The sequence below is a fragment of the Mustela nigripes genome, chromosome 3 (genome assembly GCF_022355385.1).
Source record: "Mustela nigripes isolate SB6536 chromosome 3, MUSNIG.SB6536, whole genome shotgun sequence".
Taxonomy (NCBI): domain Eukaryota; kingdom Metazoa; phylum Chordata; class Mammalia; order Carnivora; family Mustelidae; genus Mustela; species Mustela nigripes.
In genome coordinates this window covers 126824928-126837884 of record NC_081559.1, presented here as the reverse complement: position 1 = coordinate 126837884, position 12957 = coordinate 126824928, and the positions used below count along the sequence as shown (strand labels likewise).

The window sequence follows — 12957 nt, the reverse complement described above, 5'->3', positions numbered from 1 at the left end:
TATTAATAATTTTTACTCCAAGATGATTTGAAGTGTCTGATCGAAAACACTGATAAAATAAGACTGGCGAAGATCTTGGCGGATATAGTCAATATAGAGTTTAGATTTGAGCTCTGTACTGGGCAAAGGATATTAATTAAATTTTGTGAAATATAAAAAACAGACTACCTACTTTCAAAAGTAAAAATTTAATCTAGTCCCCCACCCCCTGCCATGAGTCTTTTTAACTTTGTCTTGTCTGTTGGATGTCCTAAAAGATGAAGAGGTAGAAGAGACCCCGCTTTCTCCTTCCCCATCCTACAGAATGGTCCTACAAGGGCCAGAGAGGTCGGTCACAGATCATAGTCACACACAGATTTAGTGTCACCGTCAAGACCAGAAACCATTGCTGTAACTGCAGTTCTGTGTGGTTCTGGGCTCTCCTTTTGGAGAATGTGAGACTAGAGCAGTCATATGAGAACAGTGATCGTCAGTAACTTAATTTTTCAAAGAAAGTGGGGCCTTTGCAAACCTGCTTTTTTGGTGTTGTATATATTTCAATAGTAATATTAAGCACAGCAGTTTTCCTTTATAAATTTCTCTCTCAGGTATTTGTCTATTGACAGAAAGGTTTTAGCCTTTTAATATTTTAAAATCAGTATCTCCAAAATAGGACACCTGTCACAGAATTTAAAAAGCAAATACCCAGAGTTTTAAATGAACCTTCTTACTCTTTACTTCATGGCTTCTTATTTTTTTTATAGGCAAGGGCCTATTTTATAACTGCATTGTATAAGCAGAATAAAATCATGTTATCAAGACACTGATAAAAGTGTTTTGATGACTTCTAGTGTACTAACGTAGTAACTATTGAAGTCTACTTTTGTAACCTGAAAAAATGAATAAAGTGTCCAAATTTGAGAAGTTGAGGCAATAGAAGTAGAAGGCAATGTCTTGTTATTAAAAAATAAGAATGAAATAAAATAAAACAAATAACTGAACAGTCATATCAAGAGGAGAAGTAAGCATGTTTGTTTCATCTCTGGAGTTGGTATTCATTAAATATTTGTGAATGGAATTGAATACGAGAATATTCTCACTTACTTATCCTTAGCATAGGTCAGGTGGCATAGGTTGATAGAGCACTAGGCTGAAAGCCAGGGCTCTGGGAACCAGCGTCAGTATTCCAGGAAGAAGCTCAAGGTTGTAGGCCCCGGGGAAGCTTACAAGCACGTGCACCTGTTCTAACTTTCCCCGAGTCTGCTGGGAGGAGCCATTCTGGTTATCTAGGAGAGAGTCAACTTACAGAAAGTCTGAGAGCGGAATCTCATGAAAGAAAGAAGGACTGATGAGGAGTGTCCACTGAAGTGGAGATGAGAGGGGCTGAAGTCCATCTGGGGCTCTCACACTTCTGCAGGAGGAGTGGGAGAATGGGAGGCGGGGCGGGGGAGGTGGGGGGAGGCAGGGGCGGTGAGCGTAGGTTTCCCTTTCAAGAAGCGTGGCTCAAGAAAGGAAAAACAGATGGGGGTAATAACTCGTGCTGATGTATAGGAAAGTTCTCTTTGTCTCATTTCAAGATCTGCGATCTGCCTATATGTTTATTCTGAGCAAAAAGCATGAGTGCAGATGCAGAGTTTAAAAATACTGGAGAAAAAAGTGATAACTTGATATATAAGAGTTCTGGAGGAGACAAGAAGATGCTGGATGGAGAGCTTTTGTGGGTAGACTAACCTCGGAAATGAGGGGGCATCCACACTTTAACCAGAGCAGAGCAGGAAGAGAGAGTGGGTAGAAACGGGATGGATTTAAATGTGAAGAAAGGCATGAAGTTAGAGGGGCTCATGCCTGATGACCTTCATCATCTCTGAGACACATGAAGTGGAATTATTTCTAGAGCAAGGGAAGCATGGGTGTAGAGTTGGGTTTTGAAATAGCCCAGAGGAGAGTGGTAACAGACATGGCAGTCAGTGTGGAAGACCCACTTGAGACTGAACATCATAGATGGTGTGGGACGAGATCTTGTGGCTTGTTTCTCTATCCAAGTAGAAGAGTAGAAGACTTCTTGAGAATTGTTGCATTGATCTCTTGCAGAGCAGATGGCTTAGGACGACACAGGGATGAGAGAATGGAGGATGGCTAGAAAGGTGTCAGGAAGGGAAAGAGACAAAGCCAAGAGGCCCCTGGGAGCTGTGGCTCCTTAGATCAGTGAATGGGGAGAGAGAGAGAGGAGAGGGTAAGAGCTGCATGGATGAGACGCTGTGGTCAAAGGGAATGGTCTTTGGAGCTGAAGTTTTCAGAGGGAAAACAAATTCAGGGAATGTTCTCAGGAATGTTCTCACCTCAGTGCTGAGGTGGAATGGGGCTGTAAGCCACGGGCTTCAGGGCTGAAGATACATTCCAGGGAGTCGAGGTCCTCTTAGCGATTGCAGGAGGTGAGGACGACGAGAGGGTGACCAGTGGGTCATTTTTTTAAAAAGGTGGTGACAATATAACTTCGCCCCAAGTAGAGCCGAGTAGTATCTGAGGAGGATGGTTTAGTCCGAGGAGGATAGTCTTGTGCCCATGGGTCAGAGTGTGCATTGGAGGGTATCCGCAGGGCACTGACCTCTGCTTTCAGCCTTGTCTCTGGGGGAGACTGCACAGCATCCACTCGGAAGGCCCAGGTGAGCTGGACCTTGAGCAGACCTGAGGGCTTCACACGGACCAGGACCAGCAGGCAGTGGCCCCCTGTTGCAGAGGGCACAGCGGAAATGAGGTGAGGTCAGAGTGCGAGGTGGAAAAGCACGGGCCAGGGCTGGGCAGGGCTGATGGGGTCATTTTGGATAGCGAGGGGTACGGAGGTAATGGGTCTCCTGGTTCTTGGCTGCCTCTGGGCACCAGGCTATGCTGTCACCTGGGTTGCTCTAGGATTTCGGGGGCTGGGGTGTACATAGTAGCATCTATACTCACTTTGTTGGGTGGTTATCACCTCTTCCTACGGAAATCCAGCAAAGACGGAAAGGGAAGAGATGCCACAAGAGCTAGAGTTTGTTGCAAGATTTAAAACTCTTGCCCATAAAGTATGGAACCTTTAGAGAAGGAGGAGCCCGAGATACTACTACTCTCTGTATAACCTGTATTTGATGCTGTTTGGCATTCTGAGTAAGGATAATAGTGGGTGATAGTAATTGAATTAGGACGGTCTGTGCCCTCTTCTGAGGTCTCTGTTGTCTTATCTTAAACCCCATCGCTTTTATCCTCCGTACCCCACCCCTCCCCCACTGGATAGATCAGAAGCTGAAGGACAGAGAGGTTAAGTAAATTTGTTTTGGCCTGAACACTGAGTCAGGCTTATCGCCCTCAACCCGCAAGGATGACAAGAAGCCCCAGTTCAGATGTATCTTCTATTTCCGCAAGTCTACACACTTATATACGTTTACATGACCAATCAGCGAGCAGGGTACAGGAGGGAGCGAATCAGTCTATGCACCTAAATGAACAACTTCGCTAGCAACCAATGCTGTTAACTTCCTCTTTGGGCGTTCCGCTTAGTCTCACAAGGCAATCCTAACCTGGCAACTAGCCAGGCGCCATCTTTTAATGGCGGAGGCTGCCCTGGCCAGGGGCCTGCCTCCGACATCTCCCCCTTTTTTCTTTTATGGCAGGGATCGTGCCTGTCTTAGGTTGTCAGTGGCGGGGAATATCCTTATCCGTCATCAGACGGCAGATATCAGTGATCTGCGTCCTGTCTTAGGTTGGTATATTTCCCCCACCAATCTTACCCATCGTTGACTACCGATCCAGCATACTTAGCCACACTTGGGGGGGATGTTCCAGACTCGATGGCTAACAAGGCCTGCACCATGGCTTGCTGTTGCCTAGGTTGCTGTCGCCTCCAAATTTGCAGTTTCCTTACTAGCAGAATCAAGCCCACTACGAGGATTGTCATCAGACCAATTACGCTAGCCCATTGTTTCGTAAAGGTTAACACATCTTGCAATGTTTTGATTATCTCTGGAAGGGTTGCAAGCTTAACTCTGGTGTTATTTATCTTTGTTATGCCTAGTAGCAGGTGCTGAGTGTAGTTTTGGAATTCTGCAGACTAATTCCCCCACAAGTATTGGGAGAGCTGTCGGGAGACATTCTGTAAGTCACTCATATTAGTATAGGCTATGGGAGTTACACAAATTGCCGGGAAGGGTGCTATACATCCCAGTCCCAGTAGGGCCCCCAATATGTCCACTTGTTCTTGAACCAAATCCACTCTCTGGTTGACTATCAGGATTCCTGCTTGCAGATGTACATTGATCTGAGTCTGTGTTTGAAGGGCAGCCGCCGTTCCTTCTGCAAGGGTGTTCACAGCTTCCGCAGTGGGTATAGTTGCAGCAAGCGAGACTGCTGCTGCCGTGGCAGCTGCTGTAGATATAGCCAATGCTGTCACAACGGTGGCTGTGATACCAAAATCTCTCTTCTTTCTGGATAGCACCACCGGTAACTTGTCCTCTGGAATGGAAACTGGGATAGGAACATGGGTAGGGATACGCATAATCACAGCCAGCTTGAAGGCCGTGACATTCCAGCACTGGGAAAGATAGCAATTCTTAGTGCAATTCAACGTATCATTCAGCTCGCTAGCATTTGTTACGAGGAAAAGGAACGGTGGCGAGACGCATATGGGAGTGGGCTGATAAGTAATATTATGGGGACAAGACACATTAACTGTTGTCTCAAAGGTACTAGAGTCATTTTGTTTATAAGAACAGTTGAGGAATTTGCCACTATTTAACATGGACACTGCTGAGATATCAGTACATGCTCCTAGCAAGTTACAGACCTGCCATGCATCAAAGGGACAGGAGGGATTGTCTTGCTTAGGATTTTGAAAGGAATAATTGTACCCTGTAAAGGTATTATTTTTATAAGTAGGAAAGCGTGGAGTGAATGTAAAGCTATGCATTTCATTGATGTAAACTGAGCGCAAGGTACTCTGACATCCAGACCACTCCGGTGGCCATACCCTGTTATTGGTGCACCTGGGCAACTTAAAAGGTTGATATGGCCCCGAGGCATTAATAGGTTTCACAGGGGCCAAACCCTGGATCACAGGTGGTCCCATTGAGGTATGTTTAGCAAGCCTTCATCTAGGAACCATGGAGCCGCCTTTTCCACTGTATTAAAAAAGGCCCGAGCAGTTTTTGCTTTTAGTGGAGTTCCATTGGCTTTCAGCAGGTCTTTTAAAGACCCTTCCAACCGCACTTTAGATACTTCAGATCCCATTATGAACACACAGACAACAGACGCGGACGTTAAAGACACTAACTAGCACATTAACTTTTTACACGCATATATTTCAGTCGACCTTTTCTCCCCGCTTTACCGCGGAATTCCCACTTTTGAACGTGGCTAATGTCCCCGCTTTACCGCGGATTACCTGCAAGGTTCCTTTATTTAGTTCCCGGGTGCCGGCACCATTTATCGCCCTCTACCCGCAAGGACGACAAGAAGCCCCAGTTCAGATGTATCTTCTCTCTCTTTATTTCTGCAAGTTTACACACTTATATACGTTTACATGACCAATCAGCGAGCAGGGTATAGGAGGGAGCGAATCAGGCTGTGCACCTAAACGAACAACTCCACTAGCAACCAATGCTGTTAACTTCCTCTTTGGGCGTTCCGCTTAGTCTCACGAGGCAATCCTAACCTGGCAACTAGCCAGGCGCCATCTTTTAATGGCGGAGGCCGCCCTGGCCAGGGGCCTGCCTCCGACACAGGCTCAGAACCTGAGCATCCTGTGAGGGCAGCCTTGGTCCTGAACCTCTCCAGTATGTAGCCCTACTGGATTCAGATAAGGACTCTTCGAAGAGCTGTAATCTGACAGGAGATGCATGGAAGGAAAAACACCGGCCAAGGTGAAGTCCTCCAAGTGCTACCTCACTGTTAAACCAGTACAATGAAGAGGGAGGCCCACTGCCCCCAAAGGTCGGGCCCAGGACTCTGCACTTATTCGTGCATTTACCTCAAGTATTATTTTCTTAACTTTAGAGAACTCATTTTCCATCTTTTGAGCCTGTCTGAGGAATTGCAGACACTTGGGAAATAGTTAAGTCTGGACTCTTTTGAACTGATCGGCCTATCTTAGATTATGTAAGTGTCTTGTTTCGTCTCTTTTCTCTCTGATGCCCCGTCACCTGGCATATTTCACACTTGGTGCATGTGGAGAGAAACGGAGAACGTTGAGAGGTTGACAGCTGTTCTAGCACCTGTAGGTCATCCTGCACAAATGTGTGGGGCAGAGAAAAAGCATATAATAACATTGTTTATCTCAGATTTTAAATTATCTCGTGTTGCTATTGTCCTCCATTATCATGGGCCATTGAAACCTGGTTGAAAAGTGGAGATCAGATGGCACTTACAGTTTTTAAAAGTTAAAGTCAGGAATACTTAATGTCAAATTTCTTTTGAAATCTCACAATCTGTGGAGCATTTTTTACACTAAACATATGTAATGATACATACTGTTTTAAAATAGAAAGCTATGAGCAGCATATTTTGATGAATTTAAGAATAAAATGGTGGTTATACAATTATGTCCAGTCTTTTTAAAAAGGTTTTATTTATTTATTTGAGAGAGAGAGAGACTGAGCACGAGTGGGGGTAGGGGAGAGGGAGAAAGGGAGAGGGAGAAGCAGGCTATCCACTGAGCAGGGAGCCCAACGTAGGTCTCCATCCCAGGACCCTGGGATCATGACCTGAGCCAAAGGCAGAGGCTTAACAACAGATCCACCCACCACCCCCAGTATAGGTACAATCTTTATAACAATGATCTAGAAATGCCGGAGGTAAAACAATGAAAGGGTTTGAAATGTGATGAGCAATGTTAATTTAGAAATATCCTTGAAATATTAAATTGCAGTATTATATCCTTTGATATACAGTTGGCCTTGAACAAACTTGACTTTGAAACTGCACGGGTCCACTTATGCATGAATTTTTTATAGTACTGTAAATGTATTTTCCCTTTTTTAGGATTTTCCTAATAACATTTTCTTTTCTCTAACTTATTGTAAGAATAGAGTATATAATACATGTCACATTCAAAAATACATGTTAATTGACTGCTGTCATCTGTAAGGCTTCTGGTCAACAGTGGGCTATTAGCAGTTAAGTTTTGAGGGGAGTCAAACATTGTACGTGATTTCCAACAGCACAGGGGTCAGTGCCCTTAACCCCTTCATTGTTCAGGGGTCAACTGCAGATCGCACAGTGGGAAGTAATCTCTACCTAGTAAGATGAATTTAGAATGAATTCTCGAAAATGTCTTAGAACTAACACTTTCCTGTACTAGCCTCTCTTACAACTTTAATCGCCCTCTGTAGATGCTGACCTGGTTATTAATGAAAAGGTCATTTATTCCTAGAGAAGGAAATTCAGAAGGACTTGAGCTTCACTTTCTGTTAGTTCTTTTGAATGAAAGCAGAGTATTTAAAGATAGTTGTGGTATGGTTTATGCTTTGTGTATTGCAGATAGGAAAAGAACACGTAGGCTTGAAGGCTGTGACTGAAATCCTCCAGGATATTCAGTACAAGGTAAGTCCTTATTTAAAAGAAAATAAAAATACCGGCTATGAAAGCAGTTCCCACTCTCAGATTTGATGATGCGTACAAAGGACTCACAGAGTAGCTGTTACTCTCCTGGTTGTGGTTTATGACAGAGGAAAGACACAGATCAAAAAGGAGGACAGTGTGGAGGCGCATGGGCTAAGTCCAGGAGACACCAGTCATAAGCTTCCAGCTGTGCCCTCCCAGTGGAATCATGGGATGAACCTAACTCTTTCGACCGTGGTATGCCACAGCTCATTTGAAGTGTGACCAACTAGAGAAGCTCGCTAAACCTTTGTGTACAGGGATTTTATTAGGAGTCCGTTATGTGGGCATGAAGTGTCTGTGTAACTAACCCCAGCCTCACCCCATGCCCCAGCCAAACCAAGCCTTCATCATAAATCACATTGTCAGGATAAACTCCTCCGGTCCAACTGGAACAGTGTGGCCCAAGGCCTCCGGCATATGAAACACTCTTATCAGGCAGAAGATTCCAAGACCTCAGAGCCAATCAAGGCCAGTCCTCATGACGAGCTGCTTTTTGAGCAATCTAGGCGTGTGGAATTAACCCCTTCTGCCCATTGGTTATAGGAAAGTTGTGTAATTGAAACAAAGATTATGGCAACTATACTAAAAAGTATTTATGTTAAAAAAAAAGGCAAGTATGCATAAGCTGTAAGATCAGGTATCGCAGAGAAGGTGATTTAGTTTGATACGATTCTGTAGTGATTCAGCCCAGCTTTGCTTGGAAGCCAAGCTCTGTTATAACCAGTGCTTTTCACGTGCGCGTTGAATCGATGGAATATGAGTGTCCTCAGAGGGCAGTAGTTTAATATTGGATAGCTACTGCAGAGATAGTGCAGAGATTCGAAGACCAAGACCCACGGCCAATCCAAAAATCAATCTGGAAGTGAAGTCTGATTAGCTTGAGGCTGGTGCAAGCCCAGGGCATCTTGGATGAGGGAAAAAATGTCTACCAGAGATTTCCTGAGCAGGCTTAGAATGAATCCAGCTACCAAGGGAGAGCACAGACTAGTCAAAAAGCTGGTAAGAAGGGAGAGGGACACATTTTGGCTGACATTTGTCTAATAGAAATGGGTTGAGAAATTTTCTTTCATTGCTTCAGCTCATACGACCTCTGTCTTTATGGAATACAGGGGGCTGGTGGGAAGCAAGTAAGCTGGATTCTTACAATGTGTCAAATCTTGCCTAGAAGTAAGGAAGAGACTAAGAGTTTATGTATTAACCTCTTATGTCTGCTTTGACAGAGTAATCTTACAAGAAACTCCAGCTACCATGACAGGTCTGTTTGCCTCTAGGGCATGAGCAATTTAAGGGACATTATTTAAAATAGTGATTGCAAATGTGATGATTGAACAATGGCACAAATATTTTATTGAAATTATTTTATTGAAATTTAAATACAACTTTGATAAAAGTGGATTAGAATTGAATATATTTTTTAAAAAATTTAGTCATTTGAGAGAGCGCATAAGCTGGAGGGGCAGGCGGAGGGAGAGAGAATCTCAAGCAGACTCCATGCTGAGTGCAGAACCTGTCTCGGGGCTCGAGCTCAGGACCATGAGATCACGACCTGAACCGAAACTAAGAGACAGATGCTTACCGACTGTGCCACCCAGGCATTAGTAGAATTGAATATTTTCATTCAGGTGTTAGTTTTCCCCTCTGGAGGAAGAGAGGATCTCGAATAGATCATAGAGACAAGTTACCAAATGCAAAGGAAACAGAATGAGAATTTAGGAGGCAGGTTGTAATGCCAAGAAGGTTAAGAGCTGAGGTCAGAGTAGCAGGAGGAAGGTCATTTCAAAGGAGTTCTCTGAACCAGGATTCAGGCATTTTACACCAAAACCCAGGTCTTTGGTTTGGATGTGCTTAGGAGCAGGAAAACTGGGACAGACAACATAATAGACAGACAGTTGTAAACATCACTCTGAAATTATAGGGAGAATTGAACTGTGGTCACAGAGACGTAGCCATGGAGTTAGAGTAGGTGTGTCTTGTTGGAATCAGTCGCTGCTGCTCCCCTGAGAAGACAGAGTGGGACATCTATAGACATCAGGAGTCGGGGATGCCATTCAGAAAAGATGTCAACCTGGGTCCTTAGTGCTAGTAATTTTTTTATTCTAAAATTGAGGAATCTTACGATAACATATGGTGAATTTTTTTCTTTTTCAGGGGAAGTCCAAAACAATACCCTGCTTTAATCCTAACACTTTATTACCAGGTAGGTGTTAATCACGGTTGTGTTAGAAGAATTTTAACTGTGTGAATATGATTGCGTTGTTTCCTTTCAAATATATACGACTATATATTATTAGTTAATAAAGTTTCTTTACAGTTTACATTCTCTGTCATAGGTAGTACTTTCAGATTGCTCTAAACGTGAGTAACCTTTTGAAACAAACATTTTGTCACTTTTTCCATTATTCTCTGAAGAGTTTCTTTTGGATTTTCATTTGCAAGAATTGCTACCTCTGTGTAAAGCATGAGTGTAATAACATAACATTAATATACTTCTAGGATTGGTCAGTGAGGTTCTTACTAATCTCTAGAGTGAAATAAAGTTTATATCTAATTATTTAAGGTAAAGTCTTTGCAGTGCTACTATCATACAGATGTTACTCTTAATTACTTAGGTATACCTAAACATGTAAGAATTCGGTATAAAATATTCAAAGCATAGTTTGTAGTTAAAGGTGGTTTTGTTCTAAATTTTAGTCTTCATATCTCTCTGCCTAAATTATATGCTGTTTCTCAGTGTTTTAAACAAAACCACGTAGGCTGATATATTGTATCATCTGTGGCCTACCTTTAGTTGCTTTACAACAAACCAGTTTTTGCCATGTGTTGAACATCTATCCATCATATTTGATCATGAATTCCTCTAATGCAGAACTAAAAGATTTCTTTTGTCCTGTCATAATAGGACCTCAGTATTTTGCTGTTGAGGGAGATGTATAGAGAGAGCTAGAACAGAATGTTTATTTTTTAATAGTAAAAATTGCTTTATTATCACAGAATGCCTTTAGATTATTTTAAAAATCATTGCATGTAAAAATGCAAAAACTTCTCCTTTATTATTTTTTTAATTAACATATAATGCATTTTTTGCTTCAGGGGTAGAGGTCTGTGAATCATCAGTCTTACACAATTCACAGCACTCACCATAGCACATACCTTCCCCAGTGTCCATCACCCAGCCACCCCATTCCTTCCTCCCCCCACTCCCCATCAACCCTCAGTTTGTTCCCTGAGATTAAGAGTCTCTTACGGTTGTCTCCCTCCCGGGTCCCATCTTGTTTGATTTTTCCCTCCCTATCCCCCATGAACCCCTGCCCGGCCTCTCAAATTCCTCCTATGAGAGAGATCATATCTATTATGCTAAGCAAAATAAGTCTGTCAGAGAAAGACAATTATCATAGAACAGAATGTTTAAAAGTGCAGTCTTTGAAGTCAGACGGCTTGGTGTTGAACCTGGCTCTGCCAGTTATTAGCTGAGTGACCCTGGGCAAATTATGTCACCCTCTGTGCTTCAGTTTCCCCATCTGGAAAACAGGGCTAACAATAATACCCGTCTCACTGGTTTCCTGTGAGGGTTAAATGAATTCATGTGAAAGGCTTAGAAGAGTACCTCACAGGTAGTAAGTGTGGGTTAGGTATGAATAAGTCAGGGAAATTCTTCAATATAGTAAAAAACAACACAGATACATGTCTTCTAAAGTGACTAAACCTGGGACACCTGGGTGGCTCAGTTGGTTAAGCGTCTGCCTTCGGCTCAGGTCATGATCTTGGGGTCCTGGGATCGAGTCCTGATTCGGGCTCTCTGCTCGGCAGGGAGCCTGCTTCCTCCTCTCTCTCTCTCTCTCTCTCTGCTTGCTTCTCTGCCTACTTGTGATCTCTCTCTGTCAAATAAGTAAAATCTTTAAAAAAAAAATAGAGAAAGTGACTGAACTGGACCTATACGTTCATATATGTATAAGTCTATCAACTTTGTAGAGCTGTCTTTGGCTCACAGAGTGATACACAGTTTGAAATCAGTATTAATACTAGAACGAGGACTCATCGTATTTTCCCATTGGTTATTTTCTCCCTGACGATCAGTTTAAGAATACAGGTGTGAGGCTGTAGTTTAAAATGACCTCATTCTGAAAATTGTTGTTTAGACGATTTGTAATTCTGGAGAGTTATTGTTGGCCTCTTCCAAAGTACTATTAATTAACTTACTTTTTCGTGCCATGTTCACCCGGTTGCACAGATCCTTTGCTTCGGGATTATTGGGTGTATGAAGGCTCTCTTACCATTCCGCCTTGCAGTGAAGGTGTTACCTGGATTTTATTCCGATATCCTTTAACGATATCCCAGCTGCAGGTGAGTACAGCACTTTAAATCATTCAGAAGAAGTTCTGAGTTAAAGGTTAAATATTGTTTCTGTAAAAGGGAAATGTCTGTTTTATGTCTTAGCTTCCTTTAGATCAGTCACATCTCCACAGATGAAAGTTAGATGTCTTGAACCAGTGAAAGCAATCGAAAGGTCAGGGATGAATAAAACCCAGCTGTCGTTTATGATCTGTATTTTAAAAGTTAGTTTTTATATAGTAAATAGAAGTCACTGAAATAGTCAGACTTTTGATTAGTCTAGTTATTTCTTTGTGTGGGATTCCCCAGGAGTGGAGAGGAGAAAGGTCTTGGAAGTGAAAATGTTGGTTATTTCTGTGAGTCATGGGGCTTTGTGATACTTCTTTCTTGGCTTGCACAGGACGAGTTCTGTAAGCAGAAGGGTGAAGGAGGTAAAAAGAATGCTCTGGAAAGAGCTGGATTGTTCTCCAGCTCCACTTCTGGTCACGTACTTCTTACCTTGGGCTTGGCCTCAGTGCTCTAATGGCTGATGCCCAGTCGGTGGGGGCACGGAGTTGAACTGTCATGGGATGTTAGCTAGTGGAACCTGAGGCAACATCATTACAATATGTTTAAATAATGATTTTGATATTATTACAAAAGAGGTGCTTTAAATGTCTCCTGTCCTCCAGGGATCTAAGGGATGTGTTCTAAAAGGCTGTATTTTTTCCTTCATAATCAACCTCAGAAGGCTTAGACTGTACTCCAAACAAATGAAGTTTCCTTTAGAGACTTTTTTTTTTTTTAACAAATTTTTATTACATCTCCTATTACTTTCTAAGAACCTCAAGTTTATTAACTACTCAGTAAAGCCATCCTTTGCTTGTCCTTAAATCTGCAAAATCCTTTCAACCTTTAACAGTTTCTTCTTCTTTTTGTTTTTCTAAGGATTGATTTTAAAACTTCCCAAATTAGCTTCTCCAGCCTTTTACATACTTGGATCACACCACCTTGAGTCTTTCATATTTTTAATATGACAGATCC

At 42.6% G+C, this 12957-nt stretch overlaps 1 protein-coding gene across 2 annotated transcripts in view; it reads left to right on the top strand.

The window, feature by feature from the left end:
- CA8 (carbonic anhydrase 8) overlaps window positions 1-12957 on the top strand; it is an 87229-nt gene that overhangs the window by 44576 nt on the left and 29696 nt on the right. For both annotated transcript variants that reach the window (XM_059394622.1, XM_059394621.1), the window contains 3 exons: window positions 7483-7545; window positions 9754-9802; window positions 11834-11946. In XM_059394622.1, coding sequence (XP_059250605.1) covers window positions 7483-7545; window positions 9754-9802; window positions 11834-11946 — 225 coding nt within the window. The remainder of the gene's footprint in view (window positions 1-7482; window positions 7546-9753; window positions 9803-11833; window positions 11947-12957) is intronic.